The sequence below is a fragment of the Ursus arctos genome, unplaced genomic scaffold (assembly GCF_023065955.2).
Source record: "Ursus arctos isolate Adak ecotype North America unplaced genomic scaffold, UrsArc2.0 scaffold_1, whole genome shotgun sequence".
Classification (NCBI taxonomy): domain Eukaryota; kingdom Metazoa; phylum Chordata; class Mammalia; order Carnivora; family Ursidae; genus Ursus; species Ursus arctos.
The window spans coordinates 63,881,188-63,905,296 of NW_026622763.1; the positions used below are offsets into that span (position 1 = coordinate 63,881,188).

At 39.5% G+C, this 24,109-nt stretch overlaps 1 protein-coding gene across 4 annotated transcripts in view; it reads left to right on the forward strand.

The window, feature by feature from the left end:
• The first annotated feature begins 995 nt into the window (after positions 1-995).
• Positions 996-24,109, forward strand: part of ITGAV (integrin subunit alpha V) — a 99,143-nt gene continuing 76,029 nt past the window's right edge. For 2 of the 4 annotated variants that reach the window (XM_026492377.4, XM_057303301.1), the window contains exons 1-2: positions 996-1,483; positions 12,061-12,191. In XM_026492377.4, the coding sequence (XP_026348162.2) occupies positions 1,299-1,483; positions 12,061-12,191 (316 nt within the window). In that variant the 5' untranslated portion in view covers positions 996-1,298. The remainder of the gene's footprint in view (positions 1,484-12,060; positions 12,192-24,109) is intronic. The other 2 variants (XM_026492378.4, XM_057303302.1) reach the window with 2 other exon arrangements.

Here is a 24,109-nt window from a genome sequence, read left to right on the forward strand (position 1 = left end):
ATTGTTCTAGTACTTGTAAGTTTTTAAGGTCTATACAATGCATTTATACTCTCAGTCTTGTTCACCAAATTCTTTAGCACATGATACACAATATAGGAAAGTAATGTCCCTGGGCAAAGTTTACTCATCATTTCATCTCCATTCAACATTTTATTGATTGCTCGCTCTCTGCCTGGCAAGGTGGTAGGACTACAGAATATAAAGAGGTCAGGGTTCCTCCTCTCAAATCTCTCAATGGAACTTTCAGGAGCCTGGACGGCGTGAAACACACCAAAAGCAACACATCCAGAAAGGCCTCACTTCAATGGTGCACATTCCTTCTTCCAACTCTAAAATGAATGATATTTCTAGTCAAATGTCTTAAATCAATGATAGTTACTCGAAATCACACGTCAGCTAGTCCAACTTGATTTAAAACTATTACTGCCAATTCTTCGCCTTGCCAATCCTTCAAGTTCAGCTTTAACCCAACTCGCCTGGAAGAGGCTGTGCTAGCATTCTGAAGTTTATAATTAAGTTCAGTGTCTGTGGGAGAGTGGGGGAGGAAAACGACCATTAATTACAGAGTTTCGCTTGTGAGAGCCTGCCGGGGTTTTAAGGAGCAGAAACCGAGGGGCGAATAAAGCTTTCCTCATTGCTAAACAAAAGTCGCACGGGAGTTCCCTGCGGGACCGGGGAGCGTGGGGTGGCCCTGGACGTGGGCGGCTTGGGATGCGTGGCCACCCCTCGTCCACCACTATCCCCTTGGAGCTGGGTCCGAGGCCCTCGTCCGAAAGCGCTGCCGCTGCCGGGGACTCTGAGGGACCGGGGCTTCGACACAGGGACCTCGCCCCCGGGACAGAGGGCGACAACGCGCACGGAAGTGCGCTCAGCTCTCCCCAGTCGCAGGACGACTCTCCTCCTTCACTTCCTCCTGCGCGGCGGCCCGGCCTCCCGGGCCGGCCCCTCCCCCTTCCCCGCCTCCTCCCGCCGCCAGCCGCGGCGCACAGGCGGGGGGGTGCGGTGTTCACCCGCGCAGTCCCGAGCGGGAGCCCAGGCGCTGAGCGGCCGAGCTGGAGGAGGCGAGGCGCCGCCGGCGCTGCTGTCCCCGCCCCGCGCGCCCTGCGCCCCACTTCCCGGGCGGCCGCTCGGCAGCTCAGCCCTCCTGCCTCCTCCGGCGCTGTCCGGGACTCGCCGCGAAGAGAGTGACGGGCAAGTTTCGGCGTGTGAAGCCGGCGGCGGCGGCGGGCCGCGGACACCGTGCGCTCCGGGAGGGGTGGCCGCGGCTCCGGCCTCGGCGCCCCACGCGCACTTCGGCGATGTCTTCGCCGCCACGGCGGCGGCTGCGCCTTCGCCCTTGCCGCCTCTTGTTCCTTCTTCCCGGATTCCTGCTGCCTCTTTGCGGCGCCTTCAACCTCGACGTGGACAGTCCTGCCGAATACTCCGGCCCCGAGGGAAGTTACTTCGGCTTCGCGGTGGATTTCTTCGTGCCCAGCGCGTCTTCGTAAGTGGCGGCACTTGGAAGGGGAATCAGCCCCCTCCCCCACCGCGCGCACCCACCCACCCTCCGTTTCCCGAGGGAGAGTCTCCGGGAGCGATCCCGGCGTCTGTCTGTCTGTGCCCCCCCCAGCCCCCACCGGGGGGTTTAGGTTCTGGGTGGATGAAATATCTGGGGAAGTGAACCCCCGCGGCACCCTCCACCTCCCCTCAGCTCCCCCCTCTCAGTCCTCAGAGGAACAGCTTTGAGGCGGACTTGTGCTTAAAATTCGGGGGAAGTGGGAAAGCAACAAAGGCTGGTCCCGCCGGACTCCGCGCCGCCCCTGCTGGTGTCCCGGACTTGGATGGTCTCATTTCCGAACTTCTTTTTCTCGGGTACCAGTTCGCCTTCCCCGTAGTCTGTCTAAACACCAGTCCCTTTCGCTCTCCTTGCACAACCCTCCCCCACATTTTCCGCCTCTCAGTCTGATTCTGTTTCTCATTTACTCCTTTTACAGACTTTCTGATGACTAAAGTGACCAGACTGCCGTAGTAAATTCGTTGTGTCTTATCTCTGGTACTGACAGACCTTTGCACATGTGAGGGTGAACAGATTAATTGAATGTGTCATGTGTTCTTTTTATAGTGATTCATTATTTAGGTCATTGTTCAGAAGGAACAGGGGTGTTTGCTGAGTTTTCATTCACTCCAGGTCATTTGAATACTGCAGTATTTAAAAATTCAGTTATGTTTTCCAATGGCAGCGTTTCGCGTTGCAAAGGCCGCCAGGATTTGTAACAGAGTTAATGTCATTATTGGATTCAGAGTTGTCTCTGACTTTACCGAACGCTGACCTCATTGTCACCACCTCACCCCATATTAGCGTTAAAAATACTGATTTAATAAATGTTCATTAGATGTCTTCTGATGTCTAAATCTTGTTTTCAAGAGGCAAAACTGTTCTTAGGGCTCTTTGCAAGCTCTTAGAAATTGTAACATTTTTTTCCTTCTACATTTTCTCTATATTGAAGGTATTATTTTTGAGGGGGGTGAGGGAGGATAATTTTGATGGTCAGTTCTTGGATAGGACCATTTTCCCAACTCATTCGTGCCTAATTTGAGGATGATCCCTAACTATTATTTCATGAGTGTTAGAACATTCAGCAGATTTTATTCTTATCGTGTGAGTGTTAATTATCATTCATTTTGGTGACAACCTTTGCAGCCGTAAATTGGTGGAAGCAGTTAGTGGAAACTAGACATTGTTTTATGTAGTGAACTCAAGTTTTGTTTGTTGTCTCCAGTTTCAGTGCTTTCTGTTGAGCACAAATTTTCCAGAATGATAAAAAATAATTGTTAACTTGGGCAACATTTTCTGCCTTCTCATTTGATTTAATCATGTTGTCAGCCTTATCTGTTATTTAAAATGTTGTTTGTTTCCAGGTATTTTTAAGTGTGTGCCTTTAGGGTACAGATTTTAGTTCTCAGGGGTGCTCTTTTAGATTTAAATTGTGCAGAAACTCTAATAGTTTTGAAACTATGTATTGTCTTTTGTCAAGAGTTGGTACTTAAATTAGCAAGAATTAGCACTTAAATACTTCATAGTTGATGGAATGTTTTGCAGATGGTGGGAGTAATTCTGTGGTAACCCTCTGAGTTTAGTAGTGTAAAGATAATGACAAGATGATAAACTTTAAGTGTTGTTACTATGGAAAATGCAGTAATATTGAATGGTTGGCATGAGATGTTTACTATTTTTGATTACAAGGCTGGATGGCTGATCTTTGACTAATCATTATAGTCGTTGAATATATTATGAACCCACAGGTTACATGACCTTTCATGTGGGCCTTCAATGGTAAGGTAAAATTGAACTTGGTTTGGTTCCATATAATATTTTGAAATGTTCATCAGTGACTTTGGTACTGATAGACAAGTGAGCTGTAGATGTAGCCTACCTTAAAAAATATACATCACCTTTGAGATTAAAAAAAAAAAACAAACCCAAAATACATAGAAACAGATTTCTAGTTACTGAGCTTTTCAGATTTAACAGAGATTAATGTAAAGTTATGCTTAATTTTGTAAAAGATGCCTTTAAATTTAACAGGCATTGAGATCCAGGGTATATGGTGATGCCATTTGTATTAGCAGCTGCATTTATTGTTTTTATTTGGTGTGATTTTAAACTTTCAGAAGAAAAAATATTCACGTAATAAAAAATGTTTGCTAATTAAAGATTCCTTTCTTCTGAAGGAAGAATGCCTGGATTAATGAGGAAGCAACAGAAGTGAAGTCTTCTCCTGTCCCTTCTGGTTTCTTTTGGTGTCTAAATACCCACAGCAGGGGGACGCCTGGGTGGCTCAGTCAGTTGAGCACCCAAACTCTTCCTTTATACTCCTGCAGTGATCTCAGGGTTGTGAGAGCCCTGCCTGGGGCTCGGGGTCTGCGCTCAGCACAGGAGTCTGCTTGGGACTTGCTCTCTCTCTCTCCCCTTGTCCCTCCCCCTGCTCACTTGCGTGCTCTCTCTGTGTCTCTAAAATAAATAAAAATAAAATGAAATCTTAAAAAAATAAATAAGTACCCACAGCAATTATTTTAGGTCCCATTTTTGTTGTTATAAAAAAATTGGTATTGAATTATTTCCATATTGTTGTGAAAAGTAATGAATCACTATTTATTAAAGAAAAGGAAAAATAAATTACTAAGGAAAAATATTAACGTGACTCCTCAAGAAAATCCCTCCAGTTATGAGTCCTAGGTTTAAAGTGAAAAGTCACAAAAAATGTGCTTTAAAAATTATGAAAAATAAGAAGTTAGCATTCCATAATTTTTTTCTTGTATGCATTAATTTACGGTGACTATATTGCCAAACTTACATAAAATTTAAAGATCATATATAGGCCATGAAATAACGTCACATTTATCTTATGGGGAATAATTGGAAAAATTAAAAATTGCACCCTAGGTTTAATTATAATAATGATATCTTATGTTGGCTAGCCTATTTTATAATTTATAAAGCACTTTTACTTATATACTTATGATATCTCACTTCGCTCTATAGCACAAACCACCGGGGGAAGTAGGGGGGGCAGATAAACTTATTCTTACAGATGAGGACACTGAAGCCAGAAGGGTTTTCAGTCTTTTTTTTTTTCTTATAGATTTTAAAAATTTATTTACTTGAGAGAGAGCAGCAGAGGGAGAAGCACACTCCCTGCTAAGTAGGGAGCTGGATGTGGGGCTCAATCCCAGGACCTGGGATCATGACCTGAGCTGAAGGCAGACGCTTAACGGCTGAGCCACCCAGGCACCCCTGAATTAGAATTCTTGCCTTTTTCCCTGTTAAACACTAATGAATCCTGGGGCCTCTGGGTGACTCAGTCAGTTAAGCCTCAGCCTCTTGATTTTAGGTCATGATCTCAGGGTGGTGAGATTAAGGCCCCAGTCAGGCTCCCAGCTCAGAGGGGAGTCTTCTTCTCACCTGCCTCTCCCTCTACCACTCTGTGTGCTCTCTCTCTCTCAAATAAATAAATACATTAAAAAAAAATAAGCACTAATGAAGCCTTATTTACAGTTACTTCATGTTCCTATGACCCCAAGGACAAGGTGAGGGTGAGTGTGCCCTTGTCACAGAAGGTCTTGCAGAACATTCCGTAGTTCTCCATCCTAACTTCCTGTTTGCAGCACCTGGAGAGCTTTTAAAATAAAACTGCTGCCCTGGCAGCATCTTGGATTTAAAAATAGAGCTCCAACTTCATATTCCAACAGCTTGTGGATCATTTCTCCTTGACTAGCCTATCTTACCTCAACTAAAAATGAGCTCCCTTTCACCAAGTGGGGTCAGTCGCACCTTTGTTTCTATTAATGGTGCCATCATTTTCTCTGTTGCCCTGGAAATAATTTGATATTCCTCCCTCTCATTTTCTATTTTTCTTTGTCTCTCCTCCTGTACTCCCCTAATATTAGTCAGTGATTAGTCACCAGACAGAAGGTCCTAGAAATTCTTGGTTGTTAATGTTTCTTGCATTCATCTCTGCTTTCCATTTCGACTTTAGCCTCCTTATTTCAGCATGGTCCTAAATGTGGTCTGTGGCACTCAGATCCTCGTCACTTTGCCCATCATTCGGCTCTTAGATCTTACATGTTCCTAATAGTTTTATCTCTCTGAAGCATCTTTTGGATCTGGTATTCTACTAAAATTTCCTTAGCAGTGCTCCCGTGGCTAGAGAGAAAGTCCAGACTGCTTTACTTGGATGAAGCCCCCTTTCAGTCTGTCACAATCCCCATGTCCTTTTCAATATTCACACGCCATTTCTCCCCCTCACTGTTGTAACCATCTTCATAACCCTTTACGAGGTTATGCCTGCTCATTTTTGTGAACTTAGTGTGGATCTGGGTATATTGATTGGTTCTTTATTCTTATCATAAATAATATACATATGTAAACTACAGCCTTATTATTTAAAAACCAAACTCTATGTTGATTTCTCCTGATTAAGACCCAGGGTTTATAAGACCTTATAAAAGAAAGTGGAAAATGTATAGAATTTACCTGTTTTACATCATATAAATGTTGACTCTGTAGCATTTTTTTTTAATGTAAAGTAAATCTGAGACTGGAATTACAGCTCTGAAAAAACATTCATGCTATTTTATACACATTTTTTTCTATATATGTATATGATAATTTTTCAAAAGTTGCTTTTGATGAAGACTTATTCATTGGTCAGCCCAGAATCAGCCAACTATATTAAACATGCTTTATCTTGGAGAAGTCAGTGCTGAAAGCAGCCAAATAACTTAGTTCATTTGGAGGGTTTAAAAAATGTACTTGTCATTGTTTGGCTGGTTGCCTCTTGTTGGTACTGAAGGTCACATTCCCTGAAGCAACTGCCCTTAAAGTACACTTTGGATAGGAAGTGCATCCGAAGGGCATCCTCCTGGTTGGTTTCTCTGATCCTCTTGTCTCTCTCACTTCCTCTTCCTTCTCCCTCCCCATCTCTCCTTTTTTTCTTCTCCCAGCCTCTCTGCCTCTCTTCCCTCTTCTTCTTTTCCATCCTCTGCCCCCCACCCCCAGCCTTCTCCCTCACTGTCTCCCCACTCCCTCTACCTCTTTCTTCTACTCCTCCTCCTTCCTTCCCCAGCACACACTCTGCCCTTTATCTTTTAGAATTTATTGGATGATGTTAATTAATAGTGTGCTCATGTATGTAAACCTTAATGTTGAAATCATATAATGGAAATGTCTCAAGTCATTTGAGAAGAATGATGAAGATGAGGATCCCGATACTGTTCTTCGGGAAACTTTTTGGAGGGAGATGGAATCTAGCAGGAGAAGGCTGCAGGCATATAAAACTAAGCTGTTCAGCTTCAGATTTTTGCTTCTAAGCGGTGGGTGAAATCTCTTGTCAGCCTCAAGTAACCCCATATATCTTTCCCAACTCATCACCCTTGTCAGGAAATGTTGAAAGTACCCTATTTGGTACTCTTCTTCCCTTTTTTCTCTTGAAATCTTGCATTTAAGTTAATTAATCGTCCTTTGAGGAAACAGGGGGAAAAAAAGCCCTTTTGAAAACAGATTTTAACTATTATATTTCCTACTTTATTAGAGAGTGTTTTATTGATTGTTTTTAATTCTAGTGCCATCATCTTGTATTTTTATGATGCTTTCAGATTTTTCTTTTGTCTACTATCCACATTCAGAAATTTTTTGAAAGTAATTATAGTGGACATTGTTACAAAGAACAGGAAACTGAGGCTCAGAGATTTAGAAGTGACTTTCTCAGTTAATTTATATTGGGTGATTGTAACCTATAGTATCAGACTGTCTATTAGACAGTGTTGCTTATATTGCAAAATTTTTTCAGTGCTGTCACTTCTCTTATCCTAACTAAGCTGTTGTAGACATTAATTCTTAGATGAACTTAAAGTAATAATTACTTAATTTTTATAAAACATTTCATTAACAGACTGTTCTGTTATTGTGGCAAAAAAATACATGACATAGAATTCACCCGCCGAATACACATCAACAGGCTTTTGATTTCTGTAATATGTGTTGCTTTTATGTTCCTTAATTTTCTCAAATATCTCTTTTATCATCCTATACCCTTTGTCTACAAATACTTAATTTTTCCTCTATACAACTCCCTCTTAGGACTTAACATTTGTCTAATGTAGTTTACTTTTTCTGTCTTTCCATTTTTCTCTTTTATAAACTTTCCGTAATACTCTTTAAAAGTAACTTAAATATCATGTTGACACTTTGGACAAAACAATTTTATTACTCAGCTCCCGGCTACCGCCCCCCCCCCCACCCCTGGCATTAACATAGCATTTACAAATTGACAATGCTCACACATTCCTTTTATATTATTCTACCATTTCTGTGGCATTTCACCAATGTGCAAGACTGCACATGAAGGTATGCTTAGGAAAACCTGATGAACGCCCATATTAGTAAATCTAATTACTATCATTTCATGCCTACAATGTGTAAATGGTTTGATGAAAAGCAGCAGACTTGTTCCTGGTCTTATCCAAGGAGCTTTGTGAGCTTTGTGCTGCCAGTGGAGTGCAGTTTTCATTCGGAACTCTCCTACTGCGTCTTGTTTCTGTCTTTGCTGAAGTCCACGTCCAGTAGTAACTTCCTAGCCCTCTCTCTGTCTTATAGTGCCTGAGTAAAGAAAGTATCTGAAATCCAAGATTAAGGAGAGAGATGTTACATAAATTATTTTAAGGGTAATTTAAATAATTGGATGTTTAATAGAGGATGATTTCTGCATTCTAAAGGGTTTGGTGATAGTGGAAATGGCCTGTTTATACATGGCTATTTTAAGATTGAGACCTGTAACTATCCAATTTACTTGCTACTTACCTGTCAATTTAAAAAAACTTCTCTTGGGGCGCCTGACTCAGTTGGTTAAGCATCTGCCTTCACCTCAGGTCATGATCTCAGGGTCCTGGGACTGAGCCCTGCATCAGGCTCCCTGCTGAGGCTTCTCCCTTTCCCTCTGCCCCTCTCCCCCACTGATGCTCTCTGTTTTGAATAAATAAACACAATTTTTTTAAAAAATTAAAAAAATAAAACACTTTTCTTGAGTGCTGGTTATGTGGCAGACACAAAGATAAATTAGAGTCCCTTACTTTTAAGGAAGCAGTTTATTATAAGGTAGGAAGAATATCTTTGAAAAAAAAAATTATAAAAGATTCTGTAACATGCACTGTGATGACAGTCCAGAAATGAGTTTTGCTTGTAGATTTCTAGGCAGATTCTGAGAACTACCTTTTCTGTCCTCATCTGGAACCTGGCTATTATCCATAGCACTGAAATCATATGCATACCTGTGCTTGTATTATGCTTATTAGGACTATTGCAGGAATTGGTCCCCTGTCTTTTCAGGTACAGACCTTGAAAAGTACACTTATCTGAAATATTCTTTTTCCCTGTCATGCACTCAAAAATCATTTCATCCAGATGAATGGGGGAAGTTTTATGATTTTTGTGGCCAAATTTTTGACCTGTTGAAGTGGAAAATTTTATGTATATATATGTAATTTAGCTGTTAAGCAGCTCTACTGCAGTAAAGGGGGGTATGATGACAGAGCTCTCTTATTCATGGGGGGTAAGGGCTCTCTTACTCATAGCCCTATTATTATTATTTTTTTTCCTGCTGAATGAAAACTCAGTTGGCTATGATGAGAAGGAGCCAGCATTGATGTTTTACTGATGCCAAATATGACTGCATAAAGCTTTATTAAACAGGGTGTGGTTCTGTTGGGAGTTTTGCCTTTATTTTGAGTATGGCGTTTTAAGATAAATATCAGAAAGCAGCATTCCTGTAACCCAACCTTTCATGCAGCCAGCTCTTGACTAGTTTTAAGTATGTTTTAGCAAATACCACCCAGAAGAAATGAAATTGAAATTGATAAATAAAATTTAAATTAGTCCATTCCATATGAAAATGTAGGTTTGTTCATAACTTTACAAAAAAGTGAAAGGCAATTAAGTATTTTCTTTGCTAGAATTTAAGTGACTGTTTAATAAGGAAATGAAATAATGGCAATAGCATTTATTTAGGGCTTTCTGTGTATAACTATATTCTGTTTTCTTTTATGCTTCAGTCAATTTCTTCTCGTTCTCTTTTACTCTTTGCTCTTTCTCTCCCTGTCTTCTAAATGCCCTTGCTCCTCAGAGCTCGCTCTTTGGCCCTCTTCTCGCTGAAGCTTCTCTCTGCGTGAACCTATCTATCCTAAGTTGACATTCCCAGTACATTATCTCTAAGGCAAAACTCTTCAGAGCTCCTGACTAGCAATTAGGTGTCTCACAGATGTTTCCGACTAACATTGAAAACTGAATTCTTGGTTTTCCTGTAAATACTTAATCTACCTTCTGCTTCCCTATTTGTGAAGGCTTTTTTTGTGTGCAGTAAATGGTTCTCCCATTCATCCACTCCTGAACTAAACCTAGGTGACATATTTTAGTCCTCCCTTTCCCCCATATTCAAGCCACCAGTGATCCCTGTTCATTCTGCCCTCAGATATTTCCCAAGTCTGCCCACCCATCTCTTTCTGCATCCACCCTCCCAATCTAGGTCACTATCATCTCTCAGCTGCTAAAAGTCTCTTGCTTTCCTTGTTGCATTTTGCTCCCCTCCCTCTTTAATCCTATCCCTAGAAGGGACCAAATTTAGTTTTATTAGATTGTATCATTCTTTTGATTAAAAAAAAATCCCAAAGCTTCACATGGACCTTATGATAAAATCCAAAGTTTTACCCTGTCTGAGGGCCCTGCTTGATTTAGCTCTTGCCAACTTCCCACCTTTATCTTTTGTCACTCTCAGCTTGCTCTCTTGTCTCAGCCATACCTCTTTTCCTGAAACTTTTGGAGACTAAGCTCTTTCTTGCCTAGGGTCTTTGTCCCCCTGCCTGGGGTGCTCCCACCTACCACTTCATGCCACTCCCTAATCCCACTTTTCTCCCCTTGCCACCCACCAATATTGACACACAAACACTCCTTGGTGACTTTGTAATCCTTTACATCTCAGTTTATTTAGAAATAAGTTTCCTTGCTACTTTATCTAAACGAGGTCTCTCTTCATTCTTTACAGAAACCTTCCTTAGGCTTCTCTATCTAAAGGAAGTTTTTCCCCTCCATTCCTTAAAGATAACTTTCCTTTATCTAAAGTTTTCCTCTCCCTATTTGCAAATAATCTGTCTCAGCCAATTGTTGGTTTCCTTCACAGCACTTGTAACCATGACTAATTTTCTTGGTTAGGTTCTCTGTTTCTCCCCAAAGGGAATGTAAACACCGAGAGCAGGAACCAAGATTGTGTTATTCATCTTGGTGCCTCCAGTGCCCAGCACTGTGCTTTATGGAGCGCAGACACTCAATCCTTTTCTGACTGAACAGGATAAAAACTAAAGAAAAAGTCTCTTGCTTAAAAACTTAACTCCTGATTATTTTGTCTTCTGCTCGTTTTATCCTGATAAGAAATTGAATACTGATTCTGTTCTTTGGCCTGGGATTGATTAGATCAGTCCTCCGAAAAGAGAAATCTGTTAGTCACTTAAAATGAAATACAGCAGTTCTGAAACAAGGTAAGTTTTCCAAAAGGAAAAATATTAATATTTAGAATTGCCATACTTTATTTTTGTTAAGATTTTATTTATTTATTTGACAGAAAGAGAGAGCACAAGTGGGGGGGGGAGTGGCAGGCAGAGGGAGATTGAGAAGCAGGCTCCCTGCTGAGCAGGAAGCCTGATGCAGGACTCGATCCCAGGACCCTGGGATCACGCCCTGAGCCCAAGACAGATGCTAAACTGGCTGAGCCACCCAGCCACCCCATAGAATTGCCATACTTTAGAACCATATATATATATGTGCCATACACATATATATATACATCTATCTATCTATCTATCTATCTAGTTTGTTTAGCATTCAAGATATAGAAAATCTATAGCTGTGGGGCGCCTGGGTGGCTCAGTCGTTAAGCATCTGCCTTCGGCTCAGGGCGTGATCCCAGGGTCCTGGGATCCAGCCCCGCATCGGGCTCCCTGCTCCACTGGGAAGCCTGCTTCTTCCTCTCCGACTCCCCCGCTTGTGTTCCTTCTCTCTCTCTCTCTCTCTCTCTCTCTGGCTGTCTCTCTGTCAAATTAAAAAAAAAAAATCTTAAAAAAAGTCTATAGCTGACCACAAGACAAGACAAACAAACCCCGCCCAAAACACAAAATATAAAACCGAAAATCAAAACAAAATGTCCCAGACTCTAGCCAGCATACATTTTTCACAGCTTTTTTGACATGTAATTGACAAATGATAAACCGTATCTATTTAAAGTGAACAGTTTGACCAGCACACATTTTTAAATGAGATGTAACCCTGAAATTGCCTTATAATATGTTATTAGGATGAGTAAACGATGTTAAATAATATATGTAAGAGCACCAAATGAATCTAGAAGATTGATTATGCTCTCAGTGAATGGTTTTAAAAAAGATTGTGGATAATAACCAGAGAGTGGTTTTTCTTCCTAAATTATATCATTGTTTATGCTTTGTGCCATTTAAAATCTTACCTTCCCATTTGTATTTTAGCAGGATGTTTCTTCTGGTGGGAGCACCCAAAGCAAACACTACCCAGCCTGGGATTGTGGAAGGAGGACAAGTCCTTAAGTGTGATTGGTCTTCTCACCGTGGGTGCCAGCCAATCGAATTTGATGCAACAGGTAAAGGTTGAAGCCGTGGTCCCTTTTCTTAATTTATATTATTTTATATTTTCCCCCCTCTTCCCTTCCCTCCTGTTGGGGAGTGAGAATGTCTGTTTCCTCTAAAGGTCCTTCTAGCTAGACTAAGAATCAAATTGATATGAGACAGATTAACAGGAGAGAATCAGATTTAATAGGCGTAAGTACCAAGAAACCACGGAGACATCCAAAGATAGGCAAAATGGGGTATATATGTCATTCTGAACTAAGGAGAAAGGGGGTACGGGTCTGGGATTTCAGAGGAAAGGAATGCATTTCATGGAGTGATAAGAAAAGCAGATGTTTGGGGTGCCTGGGTGGCAAAAGCTCTGCCTTTGGCTCAAGTCGTGATCTCAGGGTCCTGGGATCTCGCCCTGTGTTGGGCTCCCTGCTCAGCAGGGAGTCTGCCTTTCCCTCTCCTTCTGCCCCTTCCCCCTGCTCATGTTTGTGCTCTCTCCCTTTCTCAAATAAATAAATAAAATCTTTAAAAAGAAAAAGAAGAGCAGATGTTTGATAATTAGATGTTTGCCCTGCCATACAAATGGGTCATTCAGCTAAAATTTATCTGTGTTAATAACTGTTATTCTGGAAAAGACCCTCTATTTAGCTGCTTCTGTGTGGTTAAAGGAAGGTTAGAAGTTTCTCTTGAGCCCACAGGATCTCAAGTGCCTTCAGCTCCAAATAATCCATATGCCAAAGTGGTACATTTAGGAGTGGGGGGACAGCTGTCCTGAATCCCTTCATTCCACCCATTTGATATTTTTAAAATATCATTTAATTTTTCAAAGAACTTACTTTTAACTTAAATGTAATTACTTAATAAAACAATGTATATAAGAAAGTCACATCCCCAGAGAAAGTTACATGAAGACAAAAGACTTACATTATTTTCTTTTACAATTTTGTGGTATATAAAAGCCTTAAAAATATATTGTGTTTTCACTGTTTTTAGGTGTCTTCAGTTTCAAACTGATAATGTTAGTCTGTGGAAATCTAGGGAAAATCTATTAAAATGTTTTTGTGCCTCTACTAAGAAGAGGGAGCAAGGCTTTCTGTCCTTTTCTCTGTCTGCAAAATTGAAGAATGACTCACGGACAATTATAGGTCGACTTCCTAATCATGAAATAATCTAAGCCTTGAGTCGTTCTACCAAAACCAGTTGAGGAATCTTTTATAGTCAAGTAGATTTGGTTGACTTAAAAAAAAAATTCTTACCCCAAATTTATTGGGTAAATTATGCGTTATGGTTTTGATAATATTAAAATCTTATCTATAGGGATAAATTTCTGTGTCAGGATTGTGGTAGAGAGGAGAAAAATTGCATAAGGAAGTTGAAAAGAAATAAGTTGAGTTTTAATTTATATCTGTGAAATAGAATATATATCTAATCCTGTACACATTTATATTGGTGTATTTATCTACATTTGTGAAAACTTAGAGAATCTTCAAAGTAGTGATGTGACATCGTTCTGGTAAGACAGTTTTACAACATTTTTTTTTAACAATTCAGATTTGCTGGGCTTTGACAGAATATTTTAAGGTAAGCCTGAAGATAACTGTTTTTTTCCATATCATTGTTTCCTGCTAGTTCTAAAATATATTAGTTCTGGAAATTATATTATTGAAACAGGAATCATGATGTAGACTGTTCCATTTGACATCCTGATCAGTGCCAAAATGAGTGTCAGTCATTAAATCAGCTCTTAATAGAAATCAGGTCACGTTTGTTTTTTTTTTCACTTGAAATCATCTACATTAAACCCTGTTTTTTCCCATATATGGTGACATTTGGAAAACCCCAAGAGTATGTAAATAGGCTCAATTTTACCACAAATGGAAAAATGCCAGTGATTCAAAATATTAATGGTTAGGGCATTTATATTTTTTAACAAAATAGAAATGGCAATAAAATGAAACTATAGTTCAGTTTCGATAGGTGGTACTGTGTGTGTGTGTGTGTGTGTGTGTGTGTGTATGGTACATATATAATATACATATGTGTAATATATTTCTGTATTCAGCACCATAGGTTTTTATGCAATATAAGATAATTTATTACTTTTTTTAAAATTTGGCTTTACATACTGTTTTGTTTATTGAAAAAATAATGCATGTACTTGGTCAAAAAATTTCATACAGTCCACAAAGGGTGTACAAGGAAAACTAAGAGTCTCTAACATCAGCCTGCTTAAAGACAGTTGCTTTAAACAATTCCTTTGATCTTTCTAGAATTTTCTTATTCTTACATATGTGTATATCCTTCAAAAAAAACCCTTCACCAATAGGAATATACTAAATATTTCTGCAAGGGTATCTGACTCCCCCTCAATTCTCCAGCAGTATAAGTCTTTTGTAGATCTTTCCTTTTCATAATTGATATATGTTGATATATATGTGGATTTACCTCATTCTTTGCAAATCACTGGTAGTATTCTATTCTTGAGTATATATAACCTAATTTATTTAACTCATATTTCCTGTTGGACATTTAGGTTGTTTCTAGTCTTTTGTAATTATAAACAGTACAGCAGTGAAAAATCTTTTACTCATGTATTTGTGCAAATATGCGAGTATGTTTGTAGGATAAAGGCCTAAGTAGGGGATTTTTAAATATGTATAAAGTTTTGATAGATATTGCAAATTACTCTTCACAGAGGTTTATGCTCCTTCAATTATGTTTTCTGACATCCATGACAGCACCACTTATCACCATTTATTTATCTTTGTTGATTTATTGCATGTTATTTTATATACTATGTATCTATATTATATACTATATATGTTATATTGTTTTATATGGATATGTTAATTTGAATTCCTTTAACGGTAAGAGAAGCATCTTTGCATTTGTTTGTAAGCCACAGAATTCCTTTTCCTGCATGCCAACTTTAATATATTTGCACGTATTTTCTGTCGATATGTGATTTTAAGAAATTAATCGCAGTTCGTGGCATGCCATCGTTTTGGTTGCTTAGGCCAAAATCTGGAGTTACGCTTGACATTATATCTGTCAGCAAATCAAAATCTAACTGCTTCTTGACATTCTAAGCTACCCTTGTCTCCCACCTGGACTGTTGCCCAGGACTCCTGAATTAGTAAGGGTGCTGCCAGGAAAGAGATGGTACACTTAAGTTGGGATAGTTTGAGGAGCTTTTAGTAAAAGGACTATTTACAAAAAGTACTGTGCAAGGTCTCATTAAAATTGGGCCTCTAGGCCTGAAGGGAGATAGGAAAGGGAGCAGTTACCAGAATCCAGAGGATTGGGTGGAGAGAGCCACAAAACAGGAGCTGTGGCTTTTGTCAGAGGGCGATAGCCAGAGTAACTGGAAGGGAGGAGCAGGGGAATAAAACCCTGACCTCACCCTTCCTCCTCCCTGTAATTCTGTGTATGCTCCCTGTTGCTGGAATCCATCTGGGAGCCAGCAGGTGGGGCCGCCACGAGGTCACACTGGCTAGCATCCTGGGCAAAGAGCAGGGTGCATAGGAAACCTGGAGGGCAGTTGCAAGAGAGCTGGCACATCTCACTGTTCTCCCCACTTCTGCCCTGGATACCCCTGGACTGTTCTTTACAGCAGCCAGAGTGATTCTTTTAAAACATTCAGATTATAATACTCATGCTCATATTCCACTAGTGTCTTCCTATCTGTCTCAGAGTAGCCGAGAGGTCCTTGAGTATTCCAGCCCACTGTTTGTATCTTTACCTTCATCTTCTTTTCTCCCCTCCATTTCCTTCCAGCCTCACTTTGCAGGGGCTTATAAACAAAAGACACATTCCCACCTCACCCTTGTATGGGCTCTTTCCTCTGCCTGGAACATTGTTTTCTCAAATGTCCATCGGGTGTCCCCTCCACCTCTAGCTTCAAGAATTGCTCAAATACCGTCTTCTCAGTAATTCCTTGACCATCTTATTTAAAATTGCAATTGCCTCTTTCCCACTTTGTAATCGGTCCTCTTTTTGCTTTATTTTTCCCTGGAGTATTCACATTGCTACATATGGTATTTATTTTTAGTTAAGGTCTCCTTCTTTCAGTTAGTTTGTATGTTCCATGAGGACAGGTTTGGTTTTGTCTTTTTAAATCTGTTCTATTCATTGCTAAAATTCCAAGGCCTAGAACAATGCCTGTTGCCTAGTACAAGTTAGGGCTCAATAAATTGGATGGGTGAATGAATGAATCATAAGAGCTTTTACTATAGTTAAGAAACAAAGTTCTTTAGTTATATGTGTACAGATATGGTTTTTGGTCTGTTCCCTTTTTTCCTTATGATATTTCTGTAATCGTGAGACTTCCCTCACGAAAAGAGTATACAAATTAAGACTTCACTTTTTACATAGAATTTTTGTCCACATAGTGTTCATTTGAATTCAAGAAAAGAGGACAATATAGTTTGCAATAATCTAGTCAAGATAATGTGTATCTAGAAACAGATGCTTATAATTTAAGCATCCCCTTCAACTTGCCTTATGCCTGTCTCCTGAGGAGTTCTCACTGCATCCAAGCCCAAACACATAAGCATCTCTGCACCACAAAGGTCTTTGATCTTTTCCAGCATCTCAAGGGAGATAGTGGCTTTTCTGTCTGTCTTTTGTCACCTCAGTCACATGTCAAGGGAGATGGTAGCTGAGGGGAAGAGTGGTTTCTGGAGGCGGCTGGCCTGGGCTCAAACGCTAGTTCTGCCATTTATAGCTGTTGAACCTGCACAGGTTACTGTCTTCTCCCTGGTGCAGTGTCCTCCTCAAACGTGCTGCTGGGTATGCGTTGAACTGAATGAGTTAAAAATGTGTGAGTTCAGACCTGTGAGGTGCTTGGTACAGGGGCTGGCACATCGCAGTGGCCCAGTAAATACATGCTGCTTTGTCTTACAATCACCTGTACCCCCAGCCTTCTCATGGACCCTGCCTGTTCCTTCATTTATCTCTCTGTCCCTGCTCTACATTTGCCCTTTTCCTTTTTCTTTCTTTCTTTTTTTTTAAATTTCAAACACATTTAAATTGTTTCCACCTGAAAAACTAATCAAAACAGCTTCCCCTTGAACATTATCTCCTCTTAGTCATCTTCCTTTCTCCTTTTCTTTGAATTCAGGATATTGAATCCTCTTCATCACTTCCCATGTCCAGCCCCTTCAGTCTGGCAACCCAGCAGTGGCTCTAACTGAAATCATTAGTGGCTGCTGACTCAGTGGGCCCCTGGGATCCCTCATCTTATTGGACCTTTCACAGTCTGCCCCACTGACCATTCCTTTCTTGTTTTAAAGTCTCTGCTCTTTGCTTGGGACTACCATGTCCCCTTACTGTTCCTAACCGTCTTGATGCTAAAGTTGAGTTTGCCCTGTGACTCTTCTTTGTTCACTTACTTTATATTTGCTATACGGTGTAGTGTCTTGAAAAGAGAACAGGCCTTTCCAGTGTTGGTTGGGAAAATTACCTCCCTTCCTACATTCTGTAATACATTCCTGGGGCGATCCTGAAGAGTTTAAATTAGGTAGTTGATCTGCTACTTTGTTGTGTTTCTGGGTACAGAAGAGACTTTAATGCTTAAAAGGGCTCCATCTTCATGTTTTTAATATTTTGAAAATAAAATTCCTAAAATCATTTTATTTAAGTTAGCTCTGGTTTATATGATGTGGTACACATTACAACCGTTCATCAGTATCATGTTTCTAAAACTCTGGGGAAAACCTTTGAATTTAGGTACACTCATGTGACTTTTTCTAGCCAATAAAACATGAGTAGAAATGTATCATTTGTGGGTAGAAGGGTTTAGGAGTAGGGGTGTTGTTCTGCCTCTCCCCTTCCCAGATGCTATAGTGAGTTGTGATCTTTTAAATGATAGAGCCTCCATCAGCCTGGGTCCCCCGAGTGAAGCACAGATGCTTACTAACTGACTATGTAAGTGTATACCATAATTCTTTGTGATTTTTGATTAATAGATTTTAGGGATGCTTGTTATTACAGCATAGTGCAGCCTAACTGAATAATACATGGAGGGACAGTAAAATTGAATATTATCAATAGTCAGCTGTTGAAAATGGTTGTTGAAACCCTTTACATGCCAATTTGATCTTATTAAGTTTTTTCTTCTATTTTACTGGATCCTGAAGGGTTAAGTGACTAGATATCATTGCTCATGTTAAAAATGGTCCCTGGTTGGTAAATTGCATTTAGACTGGTTGAAATTATAAATAGACTGAAACTACGTGATGGGGATGCCGTAAGTAGCTTTGGGGTTCCCTGACTACAGTGACGAATAAACGGCATGTCCTCTGTGAGTATTCTGAAACCATTGGCTGTGGAGTTACTACAAGAGATACCATTCCTCCGGGGCCCGAGGCTTCGAAGCCGGTAGCTGCTCTACCCACCAGATCTTGTTTCTTCATATCTGAGCTGTCACTTGGTGAGGCCAAGAGAAGAGCTCAGGACAGCTGTATGTATGTACTGCTGCACGGGCAAGCTCATGTAAGCACTCGCGTTTGGGAGGTATGTCTGATTCTGTTCTATGTCCTCTAAATAGACTGGTGGTATGTGTGGCCTTTGGTAGTTTCGTGAGTCTGACAGTTTAGTCGAACCTTGAGAAGCCTCCCTGATGATTTTTGCTGCAGCATTTAATGTTTGTAACTGCGTGAAGTACTTTAGGCTCCTTTGTTTCCTGGGCTGTTTATCCTTAAAAAAACATAATAATGACTTTATCCCTTCCTGTAAAAAGAACAAACCCCAGCTAGCTCCAGAATCACTATAAAAATTTTTACAGTAGGGTGCTTTTTGGAGCTGTATAAATGCTTGCTGTTAAATAGTGTATTTTGAACATTGTTTCCCTCCTCTTCCTTTTGGTCAAGTTCTGCTATACAAGCAGTCTTAGTGCACTAAACTCTTTTTCTTCGTTAAGCTAAAATTTACATTGATTTTCTTTTTCTTTTTTTTTTTTTTTCTGGTTATGAAATGATATACTTGTTTTCCTGGCTAGACTAAGCTCTCCAAACCAGGGAACAAACTTCTTTCTGCTTGCTGTTGTATGCTAGTGTATGGAGGCATTAGGGTAGAATGCATAGGTGTATATTTTGCATATAGGTGTTGGGTTCTTTGTGAAAAGCAGTAAAAATTGACTTTGGCTAAATTTAGCTGAACAGAGATTTATTAAGGATATTGGTAACTCACTAGTTTTCCGAAAAATGGGCAAGAGAACTAGCAGAAGAAGTATTGGTACTGTGTTTTATTGCTGCTGGAATTGCTGTTGTTGACCATGGGACACCAAGAGAATAATTGCTTATCTATCCCTGCCTCTTTGCATCACTTGCTAGAGATTCAGCACTTTTGTGGTAGTATTTGATGGGCTGAGTCTAAGTCTCATGCCTATGAAAGTCCGGAGAAGCCTGGCTTATAACTAAGAACTGATGGGTTATCAGCTTGTATAGAGAAATAAAAGTGTCCTTCAAAAAAAGAAAAGGTTTAGAAGCAAGAGGGTGCATTTTTCTCTTTTTGGCTGGAAAACAAGGTACTAGAAAGGAAACATTCTTTACACATACAAGGTATATATATATTACTGATCAATAAACAATTCAGGGGCTAATTTTACTTTTAGTGTTTACCAAAGATGTCCTTGGATATTTAGGCAGTGTATAATTTATTAGAAGTCAGTTTCGCTGTAGCTGGTCACATGCATTAAGACATGCAGTAGTAGGTAAAGGTAGGAAGTCTGGGTTTTGATTTTAAGATGGCATAACTTAGTTTAAGAAACTAAAGAAGCTCTTAAAGAAGAAAGAGAAATATGCTTAGTGTGCTTTTCTTCCTACCTGAGGGCGTGATTTTGGGTAGTGGGGGAAGGAGGGAAGATTTCAAAAATACGTTTGGAAGACCAATCTGCATTTATTTCACTTTAACTTTGAGTAGTAGACACAAATACATTTATACCGAAATAAGTAAGGCATAACTGGGAAGTATCGAACTCTGCTGTCGCCTTTGAAGAAGGCTTCAAAGCAGTTGGTGACATTTGAGCTAGCTAATGAAAAAGGAGATGGAATTCACCAGACGTAGAAGAGGGTTCCACGTAGAGGAAACAGTACGTGTATAGATTGGTAAAAGATGTTTATAAATGAAAAGTAATTCTGTGTGACCCACATACATGGAATCTATGTGAGTATCAAGTTTCTATGTATAGTGTGAGGGCAATAAGGCGTTGAGGACATGATGAGAAATGAAGTTGAAAGTAAGCTGAAGAAACATCTAAGTGAATTTTAAAGAGGTACTCTACACTAGCAGCCTAATCAAACCCAGTGACCATAAAGCCTAACATTATAGAGCACTGTATTAAAAATAGAAGGATCTAGAGTCAGTGGACATAGATCTTGGTTCTTCTTCATACTACGTAGGTTTGACATGAACATTACAGAGAAAATAACACTTTCAGTACCCGATTTACTAATTTTATTAGTCATTATTTTTAGCAGAATTATTTATATGAAATAATGGATATTATCATGGATATCTTCAAAATATTGTACATAATGCCTTTTAAACAGTAAGGGAAAATAGAGGCTTCTGTGATTGAAAGTTTAGTAGAAAATTCAGTGCAAGATGGCAAGCTTAATTGCTACTTTGATTTTTGAATGATATTTATATATGACTGAGCCTGCAGGAACAAAAGGAAATCTCAGCCTAAAATTTCTTATCTCTTGGATTTGTGAAATTTAGCTCTCAAACATGTGTTATTTTTCTTTCAAGCTATTGACTTTTGCTTGCCATTTTTTGTTATTGTTAACTTCTAAATACAACCTTTATTGCATTTTTAGTTGTGTCCTTTTGTGTGACTTCTTTATTTTTATTTTTCTTGCTGATTTTCTTGACATTATATGTAAACAGAGTCATGACTAGGATGTAAAAAGGAAAATCTAGTGTCTTATTTTACATATTTGGATAATGCTTGAAATAGTACAACTTGCTTTGAAATAGTCACCCTCTTCGATTTTTAAACCCATAGGTGTAATGATTGCACACCATTTGTAGGTTTTAACCAATATCTGCATAATGGCTAAAACAGATTTTTCCCTAAATTAGCAGAATAATATGAACTTTGAACCACTGTAGAATTAGTGAAAATGAATACATCATTTTGGGGTGTGATTTGTTTGTCTTACATGAAGATGATTGATGTGTAGAAAACATAGTTAATTTGTCTGAATGTAGATGTGGAAAAGTAGGACTTAAGGAAAGCTTAACCTGCTTTAATTTAAGATTAATGTATTTTAGGAAGTAAAAAATATTCTAAAATATATTAGGATGTAAAACAGTATCGAGAATATTTACGTAGCTGACGAGATGTAGTCTTTTTCCTCAATTTTGTCTTCATGCCCGAATTAGTTTCTTGTTGTTGTTGTAACAAGTTACTTTAAACTTGGTGGCTTAAAAATAGCACAAATTTATTATCTTTAGTTTTGGAGGTCACATGTCCAAAATGCAAATTGGGCTAAAATCAGGGTTTTGGCAGTACTGCCTTCCTCCTGGAGGCTCGAGGGAAAAATCTGTTTTCATACCTTTTCCAGCTAATAGAAGCTACCCACATTTCTTGTCTTGTGGCTCCTTCCTCCATCTTAAAAGCCAGCAATGGGTAATCTGGTTTTTCTCAGGCTACATCATCTGACACTAGCACTTCTGCCCCTACTTGTGGTAATGCTGGGTTTACTAAAATAATCCAGAGTAATCTTCCACTTCAAGATCCTTAATTTAATTACATCTGGAAAGTTCCTTTTGCCAAGTGAAGACACATTCACGTGTAAAGTTCTGGAGATTAGGACGAGATCTTTGGGCATAGGGGCATTTTTCTGTTATCCTTTTATATATTTTGTTGCTGGATACTGGTTATACTGCAGACTGCTTTAGGGCAAGAGCCATGCTTGTAGTAGTTGGCCTTATTTCCTCTCTTGTTCTTTTGCTTTGGCTCTGTGAGTATGAGGAATGCAAATCTGACTTAGAAGAGGTAGGCTGACACTGCTTAGATGTGACCTTGCACAAGTGACTTGTTTGCCAGCCTCAGTTGTTCCCATTTGTTACATAAACATAATACCTTTCCCTAAGGGTTATTGTGGAGATCAAATGGGATGATGTCTGAAGGTATTTTATAAACGATGAAGAGGTACACAGTGAAGAAAGGGTTGTTTATGTCATGCCCATACAACAGCTGTGGGGAAGTGAGTTATTATGGAAAATGAAAGAAATAAAGATAATTGTAGATATTCTTAAATGGATTATATTTGGATTTGCATTTTGACCTGTTACAGTGACGTTTGGGAAAATCCTCTCCTTGCAGCATGCTTTCCTTTTCTATAAAGCAGATGTTGTAAACAGACTAACTACTGCCTAGTTTTCTCAATGATGAGTCTTTTCCAAAAAGATGAGACTGGTGATCTGCACTGAGGGAGGAGAACATGTAGCACCTGGCCAAAGTCTTTGTTTAGAAATACGGGCTTTCCTGCATGATTTTTAAATATGTCCCTTAAAAGAAGGAGAAACTCCTACGTTTATATTCCAAATTCAGCGAATGATTGTCACCTCTCACTAACAATATCTGTCTTAGAGAAGGTCAGAAGTCAGCTTATTCCCTTGCCTACCCAAAACAGCTTGCTGGAGCACTTACCACTTATTCCCAGAAGGGCTTGGCTGTAGGCTGTGGGCAAACCCACAAACTGGCTTTGCCAGTTCTCTGCTCAAGAAAAACACTGTGGAGTATTTTCTGGATATTACTACACTTTGTGTTTAATAGAAAATAGAAAACTTTTAGCTGCTCTCTGGCTTCTGTGCCATTCAATTTGTAATTCACTGCAATTAAAATAATCAGGCAATCTCAGAAGAGCCTATTTGACTTTGTCCTCTTTGTGTATTTTCTTTCAGAGTTCTGTCTAGATATCCCTACAGTTGTGACAAGACTGAAGATTAGGAAGTTAAAAACACACAAAAAATTAGTCTCCCTTCCCTGGTTAATACAAAATACATTAATTTTCACGATTATTTTATTTTATTATTATTATTTTTTAAGTAAGCACAGGGCCTAAGGGGGGGATTGAACTCATGATCCTGAGATCAAGAGTTGCATGCTCTGCCTACTAAGCTAGCCAGATGCCCCCCAGGAATTTTCTTATTTTTTAAAATTAATTTAATTTTATTATTTTTTGAGAGAGAGAGAGAGAGAGCGTACACATGCGTGTGAGGCAGAGGGAGAGAGAGAATCTTAAGTAGGCGCCATGCCCAATGCAGAGCCCAAAGCAGGGCTTGATCTCAGGACCCTGAGATCATGACCTGAGCTGAAAGCAAGAGTTGGTTGTTGGATGCTTAACTGACTAAGTAAGCCACCCAGGCACCCCAGAAATTTTGGTTTTTTAAATGAAATTGTTTTTTCTGATATAACCTGTCATTCCTTGGTGCGTTCCTTTCTGTAATTAGACGGTGCGGGGACAACCTAGAAATCAGTTAATCCAATTAATCCATTTCCTTTATTACTAGTCAACTAATACATATGCCGTTAGTTGTTATTTTAACACTTTAAATATTTCACCAAAACTAAATTTATATGAGCCTTTAAAACCCATCTTTTCCCTGCCCTGCATTGACTTGACTCATATCCATTATTTGAAGACTTAACATTGACTTGGCTTTCTTTTCTTTTTTTTTTTTAAGTCTTCAGTAGAGTTTTTGTTGTAAACTCTTAGATGCTTTCAGGATCATTTCCTTCTCATTGCTAGGAGGAAACAAACCAGCATTGATAAAGCAATAGATGTTTTCAAAGGGCCTGTATTCTTTGTGTGGGCTCCAACAGAACCATCACAATTGCTCATGGAATGAGAAGGAGATTTCGATTCTCTGTTCCCTGTGGTAGTCATAACTCAGTAAATAAATAAATACAAATCCCAGTGAAACA